We start from the raw sequence: 24,238 nt of genomic DNA on the forward strand, positions 1-24,238 counted from the left end.
GGTTAATTAATTATAACAACGATCAAGATAATGAGAATGACATGTATATTTTAGTACTCCCTTCCTCTTTTTTCCTACATATATATTCTTATTTTCAACGATATAGATACATATATTTTAAATGATATTTTTTGTTGAACGTGTTTAGGCGATTTTGTTTTAAACGTAGTTAAAACAAGCGAACACTTTCTCCAATAATATATTCATCTTTGATTAGGTTTCCGAGGCAAATTCTTGCCATATATTAGCACAATTTATATCGTGTCAACTTCCAAATTCTTTCCTATGGGTGTCGATAAATTCCGATACATTTCCGGCATCTGATAACTTTAGATGAATTAATACAAGCATCAGAAGTGTCTTTTTTAATTTAAAAAAATCGACCAAATATAGAGTCGCAGTTGAAAAATTTGTGTTAAAAATTTAACAGATGTTCGAAACAGTCCACACAAATTTTTGTGCATTGAAACAAAATTTTTGTTAATTCTTATAAGCATTTATTTCAATACTGTCAAATAAATCATTTATTTGAAACTAATAATATTGATTTGATATGAAAAATATTTTTTTGATATAAGAAAATCCTTTTCAAAACAAATAAATATTTATTTGTTGCAAATAAATGATTTATTTGACAATATTGAACTAAATATTTGTTAATTTAATACATTTTTTTCAGTGTGTTAGTTTAACATAATATGGATATTTTAAATTGAAATACGAATAATTTATCACAAAATAAATACAAAACTTTAAGTGATTTTTCAAATAAATTTTGTCTAAAGTTAACATAGTTTTAATATAAAAATTAACTAAAAATATGTTAATTTTAGGTTTTTTTTTAATTATCCCTACTTATGTTATAAAATAAAAAATCAACATTTTTTTCCTGTAAATTACAAATAAATCTTGTTACTAATAAAATAGAACACAAAATTAAAAATAGATGCACATGATGTGTTATTTTTACATCTTTTTTCAGTTATTTTTAAAATTAATTTAACATTTAAGTTCAATTAACACAACAGCAATATGTTAAATTAACACATAAATGTGTTAAATGTTTTTAACATGAAAACATTCTAATAAAAAATTAGTTAGCTCAATTAAAAAAATTTTTATTTAATATTCTAAAAATTAAGAAGTTGTAAAAAATTGACATTTGTTTAAATTTTCGTTATAAAAAAATAGATTTCTTTATCCAAGAATATACCTTTGAAACTTGATAAAATATTCTAGAATTAATTAGCGGAGAAAAAGAGAAATAGTATTTCGAAGCTATCGCGTTACATCACGAAATTTTGCTCGATAGTTTCTTAATATCAGAATATCAGAAAGTACACGATGTCGTTGGCGGTAAAGTATTGATATTGGAAAACATTCTTAGGTTCAACAAACTGTTGATTAATTATGTATCATGCGAAATTGCGCGGTATTTCATATATATTTTTGGCATTTTAACCCCAAAAAGAAAACACAATTCATTTGAAATGTTAATTTAACCGGAGAGAGAAGACTTGCATATATGTTACCACGTTATCGGATAATTATACGCGATATTTCATCTTCTCTCTATACATGAAGTCCTAATGGACCGATATAGCTGACAAAAATTCGTGACAGAATCTCGAATGACATCACTCGCGCGAATTTCCGGGTCGGAATCGGAGCACGTCACGAAAATTTCCTCCATTCGCATAAAACGTGAGCTCCCTTATGAGACGGTAGACTTCACAAGAAAATTCCTCACGATAAAATTTCATTTTGTTTTTTATTTTCTTTTTTTATTTTATTGCATTTTATTTTATTTTTTTAATTTAATTTTATTTTATTTTAATTTTATTTTTTTATTTTATTTTATTTTATTTTATTTTATTTTATTTTATTTTCACATACAAAAAGGTGCTATATTTTACAAAAAAAATTTAAAAATAATTAATATAAATTAAATTTTTAATTTTTAATTAAATTAAATTTGAAAAAAATTTAATTAGAATTTAATGAAATGAAAAATGAAATGACTTATTCGTAGCGAGTTCTTGTTCTCCCATTCACCGCGTGTGAATGCAGCTTTACGTAAGTCCCACATATACATCTGTGGTCAGCAAGGAGGGCAAGGAACGAACGGACTTCAAACGACATATAAATATGCATATCAATCCGTTGACATGGTGAGGAACTGCCTTACGCCAGCGGCATGCGAAAAACGCATTGGCTGTCGGAGAATGGCAGCATGAACTTTTGTAACGTTTCAATGCCGTGCTCTTCTTTCGTATCTGTATAATAATTATATAATATAACATAAGTGCCATACAATAAATATAATCATTAATTTAGGTGCCTGCAATAAATATATAAGGTGTTCCACATTTATCTAGAATTTTTTTCATTTTTGTATAACAATCATGAAACGAATTAAATTTAATTATTTTCAAATTTAATTTAATTATAAATTAAAAATTTAATTTATTTTTATTATTTTTTAATTAAATTTAAATTTAATTATTTTTGAATTTTTTTGTAAAATATAGAACATTTTTGTATGTGAAAATAAATTCTATTTTGTATAACAATCATGAAAACTCGATTAAAATTAAGATTTTTTTTTTTCAGAATAATTCTTAATTTTTTAACTTTGAAGAAGGCTAAGAGGAGTCGATGCGTCAAAAATAAAACGCAAACATTTATATACTTATTTATTTAATTTTTTTAGGACGTTAGAACGTTCTAATGAATACACTGAAAAAAAATTGCTAACTTGACTAAACCGTTCAACTAAATTATTATTTTATTAATTGAACATATATTAGCATTTAAATCAAATCACTTTTTGTTAAATTTAATATGTTATATTTTATGTTAAATATTTTTATATGTTTAATTAACAAAATAATATTTAGTTGAACGATTTAGTCAAATTAAGATATTTTTTTCAGTGTATACAAATCTTTGCGTTTTTATTTTCGCCAATTATTAATATTAATTTCTATCAATTTTTTATATTAATATAGAACCTTTTCTTCATCTAATTTATTTAAACTAAATCTATAAATTAAAATTTAATTAAAAAGACATTTAATATAATGAAAGAATTTAATTAATTCTTTTCTTTTAATGTCTTTGTAATTAAATTTTATTAATTGTTATTATACGTGCTCTTCTTTCATATCGTATGTTTTATAAATATATAAAGTATATATTTTTCTAGAAATATTTTTATTTAATTCTTTAATTTCAAGATTTTATTTTAACGAACTTTGTCAACCACAATTTGTGCAATCATTTTTATTAATAAATAATCGATTCAAATTCGAGAAGAGAAGCGATCCGTTAAATTTCGAACACCTTGTATATATTCGCCAGCTATAGTTGATATGATCTGTAAACGAGATATGCTAACACGAATCGTCCTTTCCTGCAGTCTAAAAATTTACATACATTTACGGTGCATCTGCAGACGAAATTAGCTGGCTAAAAATATTGTCTTACGTTAGAAGAACGTGCCATGCCATGATAAAATATTTAAAATATTTTTAACACATAAAACTTGCTCATTCCAAAATTAAACTCAAGCTTCTCATACAGCGCAACAAGATTGCAGCAGCATTCTGGCAACATTTCATTGCAATATTACAACATTGCATAAACATTGTACGATAAAATAAATATGTAATATTACTATTGGATTATTGGAAATGTGTTAAATACATGATCGGACTGAATGTTCGAATATTTTTTGCGTGAATTTTATTTTCATAATATTTCTGAAATGTTTTTTTTAGGAACTAAGAAGTATAAATATGGTATTTAGAGGGGTTATTACACTAAAAAAAAATAATTGTTTTGAATACTCTTAACCAAATATTTACTTGAAGAAAATAAAAAAAGGTCATTGATTTAAAAAAAGATTTTTTAATTTTTAAAAATAAAAAATAAAAAAAATAAAAATTCTTTATTTTGAGCCTTCATAATATCATCATCGGCTGTCGAAATCGGCAAATATGCTTCCGGTTTTAAAAATGTGTCTGGATTCTTACACATACTTCAGGCACATCTCAAATTTACATATCTTGAATTCCTGTCACCCTTAACTTTTTAGGCAGCGTTATATTTACCTTGGAATATATATTTCGTAAGAGGCATGTGGCTGCTTTTTACTGTCTATATATGTTATCTTATCTGTTCATTAACCCCACTATTATTTATTGCAGAATAATTTGAAAAAATAATACAGATATATTTTTCTGCTACACAAATTTGACACTATATATATTAAAAATATAAATATATTATTACATGTTAAAAAACGCGCTTGCAGTAGACAATTTAGAATAAGAATAAATAGATGTACATTTGTACTACATTTTTTGCTCAAAGTTCTCTTTTTTTTAATATTTTTATATACATTTTTTGCTCCGAATTTAATTGTTGAATTTTTTTATGTACTCTTGAATTTTATTAGATATAACTTTTTTACAACTTTTTAATACAAAGTTACAAATTATTGAGGTACTAAAGTTTTCATTCATGAAGAATATTAAATATTAAAAATATTGAATATTTTGTACAATTTTTTGCGAATGTTTTTTTTTAATCGGTTACTGAATTTTCGTTTCGTGGTGGCTCTCTTCTCTTTCTCTCTCTCTCTCTCTCTCATTGCAAACCGGATCAAAGTCGGGATTATTTACAGGTAAAATAAGGAAGATGTGACTCCACCGTCGAGGTAGAACGGTTAATCCGATAAAGGGCTCTTTATACTTCTTGGAAAACATTTTTGCGTGTAGGACGATACCTCCACAAACTGTGCATTATTTTCACAATCAATGAATGCACGATTTTGTCATAAAGAAATAATAAATAGTGTTGCTGGAGAAATGCGCTTAGAGCGACGGATATAATGTTTGAAAAAAATAGCTTAACAATTTGTAAAAATTTTAAAATATATTTTTATTTATTTAGGATTATATATATATATATATATATACAATTTTGCATTTTATATAATATGAAAGAAATAGATACATTGTTAAGAAATTAATAATTTGTACATATTTCTATAAAGTTATACATTTTTTGTTATTTATTTAAAAATTTTGATAAATTCCGTGATATTAAATTATTTATAATATAATTATTTATAATAATTAATTATTTATATTTTTATATAATTATTTATAAATTAATATAGAGAATTATTAGAAAATTAATACTTTTATTTTTTTTTAATTAATCAAAAATAGATTCGGAAATTAAAAATAGTTTTCAATATCTGCATTTCTTATCGTGAATCTGCGTATTGTCATTTAAATTCTAATTTATTCGGGCTGGGGCTGAGATAAGGCTGAGATCGGAAAAGAAGAAAGTGGTCCTTACATATTATAAAATCTATTGCTTCATTAAGAATGACAAAGCACATTAGTCTTCGGAGAAGAAAGTTTATTTTTAAACAGATAAAACATGTATCTTGCGATAAGTCTATTAGAAATAGGATTTCCTAATAAATTGATGTTATATAAAAAGCGTATTTAAGGTATCATCAAACTCTATATATTATCCGAAACACAAACACGTCTATTAAGAAACAATTAATAGCAATTATTAAGAATCTTTCTGAAGCAATTTTTTAATTTATTGTTTACAAAACATCTAAAGATAATAAAAATCTATTAGATAATGATAATTAACATTCGCTAATGAACAATTAATGTTTACCGATCGCTGCAAAAGCAAATAAATTCATCTCTTAAAATACAATTTTTTAAAGAATAATTAACTAATATTTTCTTACACTGAAAAAAATTTCGTGAACTTGACTAAATCTTTCAACTGAATATAATTTAATATTAAAATATATAAATTAAATATAATTTAATATTAAAATATTTAAATTAAATATAATTTAATATTAAAATATTAAATTAATATTAAAAAATATATGAAAATAATATTAAATTAATATTATTAATATTAAATTAATATTAAAATATTAAATTAAATATATTAAACCTATCGAAACATTAATATTTAACTTAAATACTAATATATGTTCAATGAGTAAAATAATAATTTATCTGAAAGTTATTTAATCAAGTTAAATTTCTTTTAAATTTATATTCATTATGTCAGTCGACTAATTAATCAAAAACCTTCCGTTGGATTGATTCAGTAAACCGTCATATAAAACGTTGATGTTACATTCTGAAGTCACATAAAGAGAATTAAATGTTAATGCACAGTTGCAGACTGAACAATGGACTTGCATTCTAGAATCGTACAAAGCCTAGCAGAAGTCAATCGCGCTCGAGCAACCGCACAAAGGACATTGAAAGTGCAAATGCATGGGATTCTTCGAATCCAATTGAACGACATATTGATCCGTAATTAATTGATTCCTCTGAAAGCCGATCATTATTAATCGCCTTGACGAATACTTTAATACGTGACACCGTTGACTAAATACGGAGAAATTAATTCAGATCGATTAATTCGTCTGCTATCTGTCGAGCGTGGGAGATAAACCTAACTTAAAGTTAGAGATGAGCCTATCTGAACTACATTCGACCGACTCATCTTCGTTCGAAGTCCATCATCGGTTTAGCTAATCGAGATCAAGATACGCATAATGATAGGAATAATCCTTTTGCAAGTGGTATCGAATACCAAGATATTCTGTCGCATCAATTTAATCCCGTTATCTTCAGAAATGGAGAGAGAATATCCAGAAACAAAATCGGACGAAACAAAAATTGCCAACTTGATTAAAGCTTTCAACTAAATATTATTTTGTTAATTGAACACATATATTAAATATTTAAATTAAATATAACATGCTAAATCTGACAGAAAATATATTTGACTTAAATATTAATATATATAGATATTCAATTTAAAAAATAGTAATTTAATTGAAAGGTCAAAATTATAAATTAACAATTCCTTTTTTTATTGTGTAAATATTTTCGATCTAAGATGAATTAAGATACAAATAAATATTATTTTGTTAATTGAACATATATAAAAATATTTAAATGAAATATATTAAATCTAACAGAAACTATATTTGATTTAAATATACTAATTATATATATGTTAAATTAAAGAAATAGTAATTTAGTTGAATAAGCGAACAATTCTTTTTTTTAATGTGTAAATATTTTTGATTTAAGATGAATTAAGATACAGCAGTAAAAATAAATTAATAATTATAGTTTTATCCCTATTGATAATTGAGGATGAAAAAATTATATAAAGAAATTAAATATAACGTATTAAATTTAACAGAAAATATATTTGACTTAAATACTAACATATATGTTCAATTTAAAAAATACTAATTTAGTTAAAAGATCAAAATAAAAAATTAACGGTAATGTGTCAAATTAGTTTTATCGTTAGTGATAATTCATGGAAAAATTATATAAAAAGTGTTGTTAATTGAACATATATAAAAATATTTAAATTAAATATAACATATTAAATTGAACAGAAAATATATTTGACTTAAATAATAATATATGTTCAATTAAAAAAAAAATACAAATTTATTTGAAAGATCAAAATAAGGAATTAACGATAATGTGTCAAATTAGTTTCATCGCTAGTGATAATTCATGGAAAAATTATATAAAAAGTGTTGTTAATTGAACATATATAAAAATATTTAAATTAAATATAACATATTAAATTGAACAGAAAATATATTTGACTTAAATACTAACATATGTTCAATTAAAAAAAAATACAAATTTATTTGAAAGATCAAAATAAGGAATTAACGATAATGTGTCAAATTAGTTTTATCGCTAGTGATAATTCATGGAAAAATTATATAAAAAAATTAATGTAAAAGAGAGGAAGAGAACAGCAGTCGAAACGAGAAGAATAGGGAAAAGAGAAGATGCGAGAGCATGTGTGAATATATGTGTGTATAGGACCCCGTCGGGGGTCGGCGACCCCCACCCTGTATAAAAGCCTTTTTCTGCCGGCGACCTGTTCAGTCTTTCAGTTCGAACGGCGCGCTGCGTGCGATTATCTTCAGGAATCAGTCTCGTTGTCGTCGACCTGCGAAATCGATCGGTCCTATACTATGTCCTGCTAGAAGGGAAGATCCTCATTAAAGATGATGCGGGGTGTCATCGCTGCTCTCTTCACCCTGGTACGTCTTTCTTCATATTCGCGCGTCTTCTTCAGGGTTTAGAAAATTAAATGAACATTTATTACTTATTAAGAGAAACATACATTATTTTTAATAAATTGCTCATTAGGATTCTCTATTTTCGCCATTTAAAAAATTTAAGAGCTAAATATTCCTCGGTCACTTGACATTTATTTCATAAATCTCACAATTTATTAAATAAATGTCACGTGGTCAATATTGATCGAGAAATATTTATTACATATAATTTTTATCTTGTTCTTTAATAGTAACGAGTGCGTAAGTATTTTTTTCTGAGAAATAAATAAATTAATTATTATAAAATTTAGTTTAGTTAAAAACAAATTAATTTTGGCAATCGCTCTCGAATTAATTTTTCTTCTTCGAAAACTTATTACTAAATATATCATTTTGTTTAATAAAAATGAATAGCTAATTAAAATAACGCATGTTATTAAGTTCACGATGTAACTAATTATAATTATTAAAACTGTAAAAAAAAAAAAAGAAAAATTGAATTATCTATCATAAATCATTATTTTTTTATTTTAATAAATTTATTCTAAAAATAATTAAATAAAACTCAGTTTTAAAGGTTAATTATTTTCTTGTTAAATTATTTAATATAATTAATTTACTTATTTCTCAGAAAAAAATATACTTACGCACATGTTACTATATTGCTAAAGAAAAAGGGAAAAGTTATTTATATTATCAAATAAAAATAGAATTATTTAAATCATTATTTTTTATCATAACAAATTTTCTGGAAATAAAGAAATTAAATCTAATTTTGAAATTTAATTAAATTGTTTTTTTATTAATTAAATTTCATATAATTCACTTATTTCTCAGAAAAAGTATACTTATGCTCATGTTACCATATTAAAGAATAAGATAAAAATTATGAATATTTATAAATTTATAAAAAATAGTTGTTTATTTCTCTTAATAAGTAGTGAGCGCAAATAATTTAATATCACTGGCAGATAAAATGTCAAGTTGACGTTTAGTTTTGCTATTTAGTTTCTGACGGTCATTACTATTACTATAATAACTACGTACGATTATTACGTAATATTTACGCGGTGTAATGGTACGTAATAGAAAGTGACGCTGATTACAAGTCGATTAAACCCGCGCTTCGTCGTGACTCATTAATCCACGAGACTTTCATTGATCTTGGCACTCGCTCAAGGAAGAGAGAGAGAGAATGCTATTGCACTATATTTCATTCATAACTCTCTCAATGCCGCGGTGTTGATACCATGCAACATCGTACGCGATGCATAATGCAGTGAGCCCGGACTCTTCGACCTGCCAGATCTCTTTATTAAATTAATGTCAAACTCGCACAATTACCCCAGTATGCGTTATTAATAATACTATTATATGTGTGTCGACATTGCGCCATTATTACACCAGTATAAACATTGTTGTAATTTACATTTTGCACAAAATTCAGATTCGGGCCGTAAATTGTTAAATATACGGCTTGATCCGATATAAAATCCTTCGCTTTTAAGGGGACACTGACCATGACTGTTTTACCAACTTTGAGTTTAAGGGCTTTTCTTTTTATTGACTATACAGATTGAAAAATCCTTCTCCACAATTAAAGTACTGATAATAATGAACGGGGAGCGTTGTAATTTCGTATAAAAAAAACAATAAAAGTTAAAAATTAAGTTTTGTCGGCCTCTTGCATCAGCTCGTAACAATACTTATTTAATACAAAAGTTCTGCAGTTTATTTGTGCACAAAATATGGCGCTCCCAATAGAGATGACATGAAATAATTCATTATTATCAGTACTTTCATTGTGGAAGATTTTTCAATCTGTATATTTAATAAAAAGTGAACCTAACCTAACTTAAAGTCGGTAAAACAGAACAATGGTAGCATCCTCTTAATTAATTTTCTTAAAATTATCATTTCTTAAACACTATTTTGATACAAATAGAAAATCGTACACTGAAAAAAAATATTAACTTGACTAAACCTTTAACTAAATTACTATTTTATTAATTAAACATATATTGGTATTTAAATCAAATTTAATTTAATTTATTATTTTAATAATTTTTATTAATTGTTATTAAAATGTTTATTAAAATTAAATTTTTATTAAAAATATTTATTTTATATGTTTAGTTGACAAAATAATATTTAGTTGAACGATTTAGTCAAGTTAACAAATGTTTTTTCACCGTATCAATAAATCTTCAGATTTGTAACAGGCATAAAACGGACCGTATTCAAAGATAGATTTCTATAGATGCGAGATAACTATAGTATGGCCGGTAGTCGTCAATCATTGCCAGATCCACTTTCCATGGAATGGCACAGATATTTCGCAAGAATCTATAATTACTCTGTAATTCGAATCGAGTATTTTATGTTCCAAATTAAACTCGCGAGGGTATCTTCACATTCAGGACGCATCTAATGAAATCTGTTTATTTTATTATCTTTTTTTTTATTGTAAGATGCGTTCAGGAGGATACGAGCGATTAAACATTGAATTTTTAAATAAATTAATTACCGCAAGGATCCTTCGTTTAATTAAAGTGGATTTTACTTTCCACTAAAGTAGACTTTTTTAATACAACGTTTAATTATATCAAGAAATTTAATATGCAAAGATAGGGGAGAAAAAGAAAAAAATGTAAAGAAAAAAGGAGTCGAGATTAACCTGAAAAATTGCTCGGTAAATGAAGTTTGTATATGCAATTTTCTCCCCAGCAATTGTTTTATCGATTCTTTTAATTGTCGGGGTTCGTTTAGAGTTTATTGCCAAAATAGGTATCAATGTTCTTCTAGTGCGAGATCTCGGATGAGATGATATCAAAATGAGTCACGTGCAGACGCTTGTCGTTTTCAAGATGCGTCATTCACATCTTAAGTGACATTTCGTCCTTGGCGTTCCGGCACGTTTTTTGGAAGCATTTCAAATAAAAGGCGTGCGATTCTGTATATAGATATATTTTTGTTTCTCCTACTCTTGCATATTAAATAATGAAGCATATTTAAAAAATTACTTAGATAAAATTTTATTATATATTAAGGAATATTAAGAAATTATAATTGAATATTTGTGAAAAATTATTAACAGATTGAATTTAATTTTAAATAAATCGCAGGCAAAATATCTCGAATAATTCACTATAATAATTCTCTATAGTTCAATAATAGTTCTCACTATTTATAAAGTATAGAAAAGCGAATATGTCAATATTTTGGTAGGTATCACAAACACGCAGTTAAAAATAACAGATAAGAGTTTCAATACATCTCACGCATTTATCAATATTTTTTTATTACTTTTATCGCATTTCTTAGTATATTTTTAGTACCGCTTTAACATGTTTGCTCGCCAAATTCAATAAATTTTATCGCAATTGACTCGAAATATTGTATAGATACCGGTTCTATATTTTCGCTCTTCCTCCACACACACACACACACACACACTCTCGCGATTAATTTATCGGGATATTATTCAAATACACCTCATACAGCACGAAATATTATAAATGTTTTCAAAAAATATTTCTAAATATTTCTATAAAATATTGCATAAAAATATTTTAAAATAATTTTAGGAATATTTTAAAACAATTTAAAAATTTTTTGTGATAACATTTTTTAGAAAAAATTATTATTATCCTTTTAATAATTAACTGGCAACATCAAGAATTCGATTATTTATTTTTTAGAATATTTTAAAAAACTTTTAAAAATATTTTAAAAAAAGTTCTTCTTTATCGCTCAGATAATATTTTCTTAAATATTTGATACATATTATTTAAATCTATATTCAAAAATATTTCTGAAGCTATTGTTTAAACATGAAAAAGCGGACATAGAAACATTTTAAAAATATTTTCAAGAATGATTTTATCTTTTAAGAAATATTTTTAAAAATACTTTCGAGAATTATTTTATCTTTTAAGAAATATTTTTGAAAGATTTGAAAAATATTTTTTAAAATTATTTGATCTTTTAAGAAGAAACATTTTTAAAAGATTTGAAAAATATTTTCGAGAATTATTTAATCTTTTAAGAAACATTTTTAAAAGATTTTAAAAATATTTTCGAGAATTAATTGATCTTTTAAGAAACATTTTTAAAAGATTTTAAAAATATTTTCGAGAATTATTTGATCTTTTGAGAAACATTTTTAAAAGATTTTAAAAATATATTTGAGAATTATTTGATCTTTTAAGAATTATTTTTAAAAGATTTGAAAAATATTTTCGAGAATTATTTGATCTTTTAAGAAACATTTTTAAAAGATTTTAAAAATATATTTGAGAATTATTTGATCTTTTAAGAATTATTTTTAAAAGATTTGAAAAATATTTTCGAGAATTTGATATTTTAAGAAACATTTTTAAAAGATTTGAAAAATATTTTCAAGAATGATCTTATCTTTTAAGAAATATTTTTAAAAGATTGTAAAAATATTTTGTGCTGTATGGGATTGAACTCGAACAATAATATCGATGCAATAATATGGCCGAGAGATCAATGCCGTCGACCGTGCAGAAGGCAAACAATTGTGTACCGGAGGCTTCGCCCCAGGCTGAAATCGCTGAAAACCTTACGCAATCGCTTATACAGGTGACTTTCACTGGAAGATGATGCATCGATCCCCGGCTCATATCTATACGCGATTCATAAGGTGATACAGCTTTGGCCATTTGACTGGCAGATTCGCCACGAGCAATTAAAAGAGATCCGGCTGCGTCAAATGTCGTCCCGTTTACCTTTAACTAATATCAAAGTCTCGAACGTGCACCTTGTTTACGTCGATCGAGTCTTGATAACGCGTCGTCAGCCGAGATTCGCGGAGAGCACAATTTTCCTATTTTTATACACATATATTATGATAATTAAAGTTGAGTATGCTAAAAAAAATTCGAATATATATATATATACTTTTTTAATACTGCCTTAAGGCAGTAAAAAAATAATAAAATAAAAATAAATAAATATAAATAAATAATTATAAATATAATAATAATAATAATAATTTATAATAATAAATATAAATCATTTATTTCAAACTAATAATATATTGATTTGATAAAATATAAATGAAACATATTTGTTTCAAATAAATGATTTATAAAAAACGCAGTAGTTTTAATCTCAAAAAAAAAAAAACAAAAATGAAAATAAAAGAAAAATTTTCTGAAACACAATTTATTTGTATAATATACGAACATTATAATATTCGTATAAAATAAACTAACGCAGATGTGTCGATTAAATCCGATTATGGTGAAAGCAATTTAAACGATCAACACTCTAAAGATCGAAGGTTGATTAACATGATGTTAAAGATCGCATTGCATTCTTTGCGTTCTTTCGAAGATGAAAGTCGAGATCGAGTGAGGTGAATCTTCGATTGAAATAAGAGCACGCGGTCACATTTTTTCAATTCTTCTGGCGGATGTTCCTGAACGAAATTCTCTCTCCCTTCTTTGGTTTGCCCTTTTTTTAATCAGTATACCTGGCCAAATAATTCTGCAAAAATTTAACGCAGTTGCATCGTGTTTTATGGACATGAATAAGTACTGAAATCATTTTGCATTCAAATAAAAAGTAAACACTGTCTAATTAGCAAATATTAATATGCTAACGTTAGTAATTTTAAATAATACAATAAAATAGAAATAAAATAAAATAAGAATAAAATAAAATAGAAATAAAATAGAAATACAATAATTAAAATAAAATAGAAATAAAATAATAAAATAAAATAAAAATAAGATAATGAAAACAATGGAGCCGAAGAAAGTAATTAAATGTAAAATATAATTTATTTAGATCTCGAGTCACTTCTCATTTGTAGTCTCTTTAATTAATTTAAAGTTGACTGAAAGATGGTTTACTAGACTCTCTGAGGCATTTCTTCTGGAATTACGCACATTATCAGCTTATATCGGCAATTTGATTTACGACGTTGCATAAATTAACATATTTTACCGCGCAGTCAATAACTTTATAGTGTTTGCTTAATAGCCAAAGGTAGAAACTATCATTAATAAATTGTAATATCGTAATTTTCGTAGTTTGATTTTCGATGCTGTATAAATAAAATTCCAATAATATTTGTGGTGTCATAAATGTGTGTCTATTAAGATCATACAACATATTATTTCAATTTAGGAAATAAACCTTATTGTTAGTTTTAATCTTTGCTTTAAACAGGATTATCTTTACCTAGGTAAAATAAATTCACATTTATATTTTTCGAAAAAATTAAAAGTAACGAAAACAACCCAAGTCGATATATTTTAATCTATTTCTAAAATCATTAAAACATTTTTTTTATTTTAAATTGTTAATAAACGCGATATTTACATATAAATATGTATATATATTTTTTTCTCAAAATTTCTATTAGTAATTTATAAATTATAAATTATTGACAAATAATCATATATTTTTTCTCTTTAGTTTTTTCAGTATAGTTTCAAATTGTTAATAAACGCGATATTTATATATAAATATATATATTTTTTTCTCCAAATTTCTATTAATAATTTATTTTGTTACGAATAGAAATACTTATAATCAAGTATTAACAATTTAATAAATCAATTTAATAAATTTAATACTTATTTATAAGTATTAAATTTTTAATTAATTAATTTAATAAATTTAATACTTATTTATAAGCATAAAATTGTAATTAATTCAATAAATTCGAGTGCCGAAGGTAAAGAAGGTTTAGAATAACATTTTGTCACGAGTGGAAGGATCTGAAATAAGAAAATAAGATTGCATCAAAGAGCAAATGGCTCGTATATATATATGTAATATTCTTAAACGTTCTGATTGCCTTGACAATCTCGCCGTCTCTCTCCCGCTATTGTCCACTAAAATATCGCAATATAAATACCGTAGGGATTAATCCTCGCGGCAACATTTGACGCGGCAAGTGCGCAAGTCGGGGAAGGGTTCGGCTGGGAGTAGCATATATTAACCTTTTCGTTATACAGTCTGTCAACTCTGGCTCGAGAAGAGATAAAAAAAAAAAGACGACGACGAAGAGAGGAATCCCGCTCAGCCTTCTCGGAATATCGCGAGACTTTCCCTTCTCGTGGGTGGAACAACGTTGAGATCATCAATCCCGCGACATCGAGAGCCGTGGATATGGGATTTCAATGATGATGATGATGATGATGATGATGATGATGACGCGACTCCAGGACACGTGCTACTTTTGACAGCACGCACGAACGCTCTCTCGTTATTTATACGAGAAATTTTCGAGTCGAGCATGAATCGATTACGAAATCGGATAGGATTGTGCTAGCGGATTGTTCGAAAGTTTTTCGGACGTGAGAATCATTAAGAGATTACCCCGTGTTGCTATGAATAACACAAGAAATCAATTGGAGAATTTCAAAAATTATATATCTCTCAATTAATCTTTATTTATTGACAATTTAGAAATAAATCTTACCCATACGGCGCAACAAGATTGCAGCAGCATTGTGGCAACATTTCATTGCAATATTACAATATTGCGAGAACATTGTGAAATGTTGCAGCAATCTTGCTGCAAGGTTGCAGCAACGGTAAAATGTTCGCTTTCAGAAATATTGTTCTATAACGTTGCAACAATAATGCAATAAATTAAATATGTAATATGTATTACTATTGGATTATTGGAAATGTGTTAAATACATGATCGGAATGTTCTGTACCTAATATTTTTTGCGTGAATTTTATTTTCATAATATTTCTGAAATGTTGCTGCAACGTTGTTTAAACTATATTGCAAATTCATGCATATATAATATTTCTGCAATATTGCTATGAGATGTGCAATATTGCAATGTTGTTGCAATATTGCTGCAAACTTGTGTGCTGTATGGATAGTTATTAATTATATTTTATAATTAATTAAATATTTTATAATAAACAAATAAATTCTGAAAATTATACAATTAAATTTAATCCTTGTATATATAAATATTTCGATAAAATTTCATAATTAATTAAATACTAGGCAAGTAAAATAAATATGGAGAAAGTAATATTATTGGAAGACTATTTTTCGGACGTGAGAACAATCAAGAGATTATTCCGTAATTCCGTATAGCTCGTACAATATAAAGTCTGCTGGAGAATTTGAAAAATTGTATGTATAATGAAAAGCGGAAAATTAATACCTCGATTAATCTTTATCTCTTCATCATTAATCTTAATTGTCGTGACATACACACAAATGCTCTTTTATTACAAGATAAACTTATGATTGCAATAAAACATAGCTGTTGATTATTTTATAATTAATTTAGATACTCGACAAGTAAAATAAACATGGAGGAAGTAATATTTTCTTTTATTAACAGAGATACGCAAAACGAGTGTTCAAATCCATTTAAAATAGAAAATGTAAAATGCTTCTCAGACATCCATTTAAAATAGAAAATGGAAAATAGGTATTTTTTTAATGAATTTTTAAAATAAAAATGGTTTTTCCAAATATATACATATATATATATATTTAAATTTTTATTTCTATATTCAATTTTTATAAACTTTATAAATTTTCTTTATAAACATATTTTATCAACTTTTTTTATAACTTTTTAAACTTTTATAAATTTTATATATTTTTATTAATATAAACAAAAAATAAAATTATTGTATATAACTGTATTTACATGTAGAATTACAGAAAATTTTGATTATTATTTATTCAGACATTTACTTAATGACTTCTTTAATAACATTTTGATTGTTATAGATATACATATTATTGATATTTTTTTCGATTAATTTTTTAACTTGCAAGAAACATGCATTTGAAATAAAAAATGGGTAATAAAAACCATTTGAATGCAAATATAAAATAGTTTCTTGCAACACGTGTATTTTGAATTGAAAATACAAAATAGACATTTCCATTTTAAATGCATTTATTTCGAATAATTGCACATTTCTGATTATTAAATATGAATTTATGATACGAGGGCTTATAAAATGCAGCCATAACTTATATCTTCATCGGATTAAAATTAATCAGGCTTCAGTAGGCTTGCTTTCTCGCAGATTAAGTGCGCCATTAAACATCCAATTGAGAAGACGCGAAGGAATTTCGACGGCGTATTTCCTACCTTGACATTCTCCCGATCTGGAAGTGCGAAAGAGACCAATTTCGTCCTCCGTGTCCATTTAGGGAAATGGTGAAGACACCAGCCAGCGTAATCTTCCGAGAGAGCATCGCTAGAACTTTCGTAACAGCATATCCGAGATCCTCACGAGAGGAACCTCCGTTTATTGCACATTATTATCGCCACGAGGGAAGGGTTCGGATGCCCGCGGAAATTTCATCTCCGAAATTGGCTCTCGCCGAGGAAATATTATATATATCAAGTACAAATCACCTCTGTTCTTACACGCTCGCGTCACTCGATTTGCATAAGATTTTACGATCGAAGAAAATTTATTAAATGTGCCTCTGGTGCACTGAAAGAAAAATTTCTTCACTCGATTGATTAAATATATATTAGTATTTAAGTCAAATTTATTTTATTTTTATTTATTATTTTAATTATTTTTATAATTTTTATTTAAAATATTTTTATACGTTCAATTAACAAAATATTTAATTGAAAGGTTTAGTTAACAAATTTTAATTTATTATTTTAATAATTTTAATTTATGATTTTAATAATTTTAATTTATTATTATAATAATTTTAATTAAAAATATTTTTATATGTTCAATTAACAAAATATTTAGTTAAAAATTTTGTTTTTAGTGCACGTATAAAACAAAACGACTTGAGTGTGATTTTTAAATACTCTTTTTTTGGATACTTTGTTTTAATTATCCTTACAACGCCTTTGAATTATCTTGCGGAAGTAATTAATCCGCTAAAAGCAAATGGTATAAGAGAGTCGACATCTCATGCAAATTGAAAATGAAAAGAAGCATTTCTACTGTTAGTTATTGATCATCTTCGACTTTCGCTTATGCAGAATGGATAATTAATTGAGATCGGAAACACGGCAGCGAAAGGTACACATAGTTCGTCCACCATTCGAGAAAGTGGAAATATATTACCTCATCGAAGAGATGGCAATATATGTATATTCGAAGATAAAAAAGATGAGTTCCGCATTGAGCAATCTTTTTATTTAAAGGTGTAGCCTGATCTCATTTCAACTCTTATAATTTATATGCTTGGCGTTACGTGTATCTCGACAGCCGATCTGAAGATATTAATTCAATTTGTTCGAGCGATTAAAAAAAATATGATCCTATTAAATAAGAATAAATTTTTAATTAATACCTATAATTAATTTTTTAATTTTTTTTAAATTGAGTCACATATATTTTTTTAAATTAATTTAAATAAAAAATTAAAAAAAATAGATTTAATTTTTTCTAGAGAAGTATTTAAAAAAATTTTGTTATAACGTTTTGTTCTCCATCGAAAATTCCCCAATAAACTTTGGCATCAAATTTTTTTCTACATTGAAAAAAATTATTAAATTAATAAACATTTTTATTTCAGTACTGCCTTGTTAAATCATTTATTTGAAACATATAAATATTTATCACATTTGTTTTGAAAAGAATTTACTTATAATAAAAAAAATATTTTTTTACATTATATAAATCAATATTATTAATTTTAAATAAATTTATAAGGTAGTATTGAAATCAAATATTTAATCGAATTTAATGATTTTTTGTTAGTGTATTTTTTATATGTGTTACATATAACCCCATACAGCACAAAATATTATGAATATTTTCAAAAAATATTTCTAAATATTTCTATAAAATATTGTTAAAATAGTTAAATATTATTAAAATGGTTTTAGGAATATCTTAAAATGATTTAAAAATTTTTTGTGATAACATTTTTTAGAATATTTTAAAAAGCTTTTAAAAATATTTTTAAAAATGTTCTTCTTTATCGCTCAGATAATATTTTGTTAAATATTCGATACATGATTTTGAAATATTAGTTTAAATCTATATTCAAAAATATTTCTGAAAATATTTTTGAAACATGAAAAGCGGACATAGAATTTTAAAAATATTCTCGAAAATTATTTTATCTTTTAAGAAATATTTTTAAAAAATCATAAAAACATTTTTGAGAATTATTTTATCTTTCAAGAAATATTTTTAAAAGATTATAAAAATATTCTCGAAAATTATTTTATCTTTTAAGAAATATTTTTAAAAAATCATAAAAACATTTTTGAGAATTATTTTATCTTTCAAGAAATATTTTTAAAAGATTATAAAAATGTTTTCGAGAATTATTTTATCTATTAAGAAATATTTTTAAAAGATTTTAAAAATATTTTGTGCTGTATGGGACGTGATTAAAAACAGTTAATTGACGGAAATATAATTGCGTTCAAGGAGAGATTCCTATATATAATTGTGCGATACATCTTGTGTTTAAACTGTCTAATAGTTACAAATTGCATCGCGACTGCAAAAATAGAAAACATCATCACCATGATATTTCACGATTGTACTTATAGATCGCATCAAATACTTAATCCTGACGATTGATTAAAGGGCAACTGTTTTTAAACACCGCCTGATAATTACGCTTTGCGTTCGAAATGTCACGATGCAAAATTATTGCGACTGGCAACCATTTCTTATTAACAGAAGATATTTCTATATATATAAATAGCATATACGATATAATATCTTACATATTTATGCGTGTTTACGCGAATAAACGATTATAATTTCATTATTAAACATTTGAAAAATATTATGTCTGTTTAAGATATAATAAATGTCTTGGAATTTTTTTTTGTATATCATTTGTATAATAGATTCATAAAAAAAATTTGAATATTAAATGTCTTCTGATTGACGATTAAAGTCATTATTAATGATTTAATGTGATGATAGAGATTCATTGAAACACATTATCTTTTCGATTAAATCGCTTGATTATTAATTTTTAATTTTTTATCTCACTGAATACATTATTCTGTATGTTTATGTCTAAAAATTTATTAATCCTACTCATTTTAATATTTCCATTTTTTTGTAGAGATTTAAATAAGATTTGTAAAAAAGTAAAGATTAAAATTGAAACGAACATTAAATATTCGTGACTTATTTGCAGAGTTCAATGATCTCGACATTTATGAATAAAAATAATTGTTTTCAAGGTGATTGCTACATCCGTGTCGCAACTCACTCAGGAACCGAGAAGCAGCAACCAGGACAACAATGTGATTCTGAATATTAGCGACAAACAAAAAGTTCAGTATTTGAGTCAAAATTTTGAATCAGGTGAGTCAAAAATAAAATTTACATTAAATTATTAATTAATTCTTTTTTTAAGTATTAATTAATTTTTAACTTTTATAATTAATTATTTAATTATTAATTATTAATTAAAATATAAAATATTAAAATATTAATATTTTATAGAAATAAATATTTAGAAATATTTTTTGTAAACATTAATAATATTTTGTGCTGTATATAGGTACATTAAAAATAAAAATATGTAATTTAAATTTATTACATTAAATTCAGAAGTGGCAGAATTAAGAGAGGGAGAATAAAAAGATCCATAATTTATACATAAATTATACACAAAAAGTGCTATCGAAAATGCACCATGCAAATTATTAAAAAAAATCGAATAAATTGCAATTATATAATTAATATTGTGCAACATTTGACACACATAGCTGCATACAAATACGGTTACGATGTTGGTCCAAATGGCCAATTCCATCACGAAGTGCGTGGCCCAGATGGTATCACTTATGGATGTTACGGCTACGTTGACCCGTTCGGTCAACTGAAATCGACGTTTTACGTGAGTGACGGATGGGGCTATCGTGTAGTTCGGCCGGGAAAGGAAGTCGAACTGTTCCTTCACAAGCACGAGCATCACGAAGCCGGAGACGGTCATGATCATCACGAGCATCACGGAGTGGTTACACCATGGCGAGAATTGTATTTTCCCGCGGTATGCGCGCAATACGAAAACACGAACGTTCCACCCTTTACACCAGGTGCAGGAAGTACGTAAAAATTGGGAGCATATATAGAAAATCATTATTGCATTGTAATTATATTCATATTTAATTTTATATATAATGATATTTAATTATAATGATATTTAATTTTATATATACATATGAATGATGTTTATTTTATAATGAATATTTTAATAAAGTAGCACCTATCGGAAGTGGATCCACAATAGATGTAAAACCTCCTTATAGGCCTGGTGCAACAGGTATGTAATTTATAAATAACATTATGTTCAATAATTTAAAATATTTAAAATTATATTGCAAGAGAATAAAAGCTCTTGTATAAGGATATATAAAATCTATTTTTTTTATTATATATATATATACAATATATGTAAAATATTTTAATCGAGAAAAACATTTAAAAAACAATATTTATTTTTACTGTTAAATGCATATATTATAATAAAATATTATTGGACAATCTAAAAAAAGAGAAAATTACATATTATTATAATTAAAAATAAGTATTACAGTATATACATCACAATAACAAGATATTAGAATGAGGGGTATAATAGATTAAAGTTATGATACATAATTTTTTTTATTAAATTATCTTCTTTTTTTTCTTACATTTTTCTTATTTTTGCAAACTCATTTTTATAATACAATTAAATATAATTTTTTAAAATAAAAAATGATTTCTATTTTAATATTTCGTATTTCATTAATTGATTAGCAAGATTATCACAGTAAAGGTAAATATTGTATTATATAGCAAAAATTATTGGAAAATTATGAATGCGGAGATAAAATTGTTGCAAACATTTGTGTAATAATATCTAAATAATATTGTCTATATAATCATACGTATATATTAATTAAGCATTTAGATTTTAATATATGATGTCAATAATTTCTAGTAAATTTCAATAATTTTAAAAAATGTATATTACAAGAACTTAACAATATATTTCGTATAATAATAATAATATACTACATGATAGACTATACACATAGTAGAACAATACCAGCATATCTTGGGATTACAGATCAACCTGGTAAACCAGGAATTCCTGAAAAACCAGGAACACCAGCTTATCCAGGATATCCAGGAATTCCTGGAACCCCAGGTACACCAGGATTACCGCCACATCCAGGATTTCCCGGCACGCCAGGAACACCAGGAACGCCCGGCATACCAGGAAGACCAGGAACACCAGCTTATCCTGGACATCCAGGAACTCCTGGGATTCCTGGAACCCCCGGTACACCGGGATTACCGCCACATCCAGGATTTCCCGGAACGCCAGGAACACCAGGAACGTCCGGCACACCAGGAAGACCAGGAACACCAGCTTATCCTGGACATCCAGGAACTCCTGGTATTCCTGGAACCCCAGGTACACCGGGATTACCACCACATCCAGGATTTCCCGGCACGCCAGGAATACCAGGAACGCCCGGCACACCAGGAAAACCAGGAACACCAGCTTATCCGGGACATCCAGGAACTCCTGGCATTCCTGGAACCCCTGGTACACCGGGATTACCGCCACATCCAGGATTTCCCGGAACGCCAGGAACACCAGGAACGCCCGGCACACCAGGAAGACCAGGAACACCAGCTTATCCAGGACATCCAGGAACTCCTGGTATTCCTGGAACCCCAGGTACACCGGGATTACCACCACATCCAGGATTTCCCGGCACCCCAGGAACACCAGGAACGCCTGGCAGCCCAGGCACACCAGGAAAACCAGGAACACCAGCTTCCCCAGGGCATCCAGGAACTCCTGGAACCCCAGGTACACCGGGATTACCACCACATCCAGGATTTCCCGGCACCCCAGGAACACCAGGGACACCTGGCAGCCCAGGCACACCAGGAAAACCAGGAACACCAGCTTATCCAGGGCATCCAGGAACTCCTGGAACCCCAGGAACACCAGGAATACCGCCGTATCCAGGATTTCCCGGCACCCCAGGAACACCAGGGACACCTGGCAGCCCAGGCATACCAGGAAAACCAGGTACACCAGCTTATCCCGGGCATCCGGGAACACCTGGAATCCCAGGAACACCGGGAATACCGCCGTATCCAGGATATCCTGGCACGCCAGGAACACCAGGAACGCCCGGCACACCTGGAAGACCAGGAACACCAGCTTACCCAGGGCATCCAGGGACTCCTGGAACCCCAGGTACACCGGGATTACCACCACATCCAGGATTTCCCGGCACCCCAGGAACACCAGGGACACCTGGCAGCCCAGGCATACCAGGAAAACCAGGTACACCAGCTTATCCCGGGCATCCGGGAACACCTGGAATCCCAGGAACACCGGGAATACCGCCGTATCCAGGATATCCTGGCACGCCAGGAACACCAGGAACGCCCGGCACACCTGGAAGACCAGGAACACCAGCTTATCCAGGACATCCAGGGAGTCCTGGAATTCCTGGAACCCCAGGTACACCGGGATTAGCGCCACATCCAGGATTTCCCGGCACCCCAGGAACACCAGGGACGCCTGGTACACCAGGAAGACCAGGGACACCAGCTTATCCAGGGCATCCAGGGACTCCTAGCATACCTGGAACCCCAGGTACACCGGGCTTGCCGCCACATCCAGGATTTCCCGGCACGCCAGGAACACCAGGAACGCCCGGCACACCAGGAAGACCGGGAACACCAGCTCATCCCGGACATCCAGGAACTCCTGGAATTCCTGGAACCCCAGGTACACCGGGATTACCGCCACATCCAGGATTGCCCGGCACGTCAGGAACACCAGGAACGCCCGGCACACCAGGAAAACCTGGAACGCCAGCTTATCCAGGACATCCAGGAACTCCTGGCATTCCTGGAACCCCAGGTACACCGGGATTACCGCCACGTCCAGGATACCCTGGCACTCCTGGAACACCAGGAACGCCCGGCACACCAGGAAAACCTGAAACGCCAGCTTATCCAGGACATCCAGGAACTCCTGGCATTCCTGGAACCCCAGGTACACCGGGATTACCGCCACATCCAGGATATCCCTGGCACGCCATG

At 28.1% G+C, this 24,238-nt stretch overlaps 1 protein-coding gene across 1 annotated transcript; it reads left to right on the top strand.

Moving 5' to 3' along the window:
• Positions 1 to 8,017: 8,017 nt before the first annotated feature.
• On the top strand, positions 8,018 to 24,238 carry LOC114943246 (uncharacterized; the record flags this gene model as incomplete). The annotated part of the gene is made up of 5 exons (XM_029318841.2): positions 8,018 to 8,155; positions 20,350 to 20,473; positions 20,881 to 21,219; positions 21,378 to 21,437; positions 22,230 to 24,238. Coding segments are annotated over exons 1-5 (2,568 nt in total), but the record flags the coding sequence as incomplete, so codon positions are not given.

The sequence above is a fragment of the Nylanderia fulva genome, unplaced genomic scaffold (genome assembly GCF_048542155.1).
Source record: "Nylanderia fulva isolate GAGA-0341 unplaced genomic scaffold, ASM4854215v1 Scaffold15, whole genome shotgun sequence".
NCBI lineage: Eukaryota > Metazoa > Arthropoda > Insecta > Hymenoptera > Formicidae > Nylanderia > Nylanderia fulva.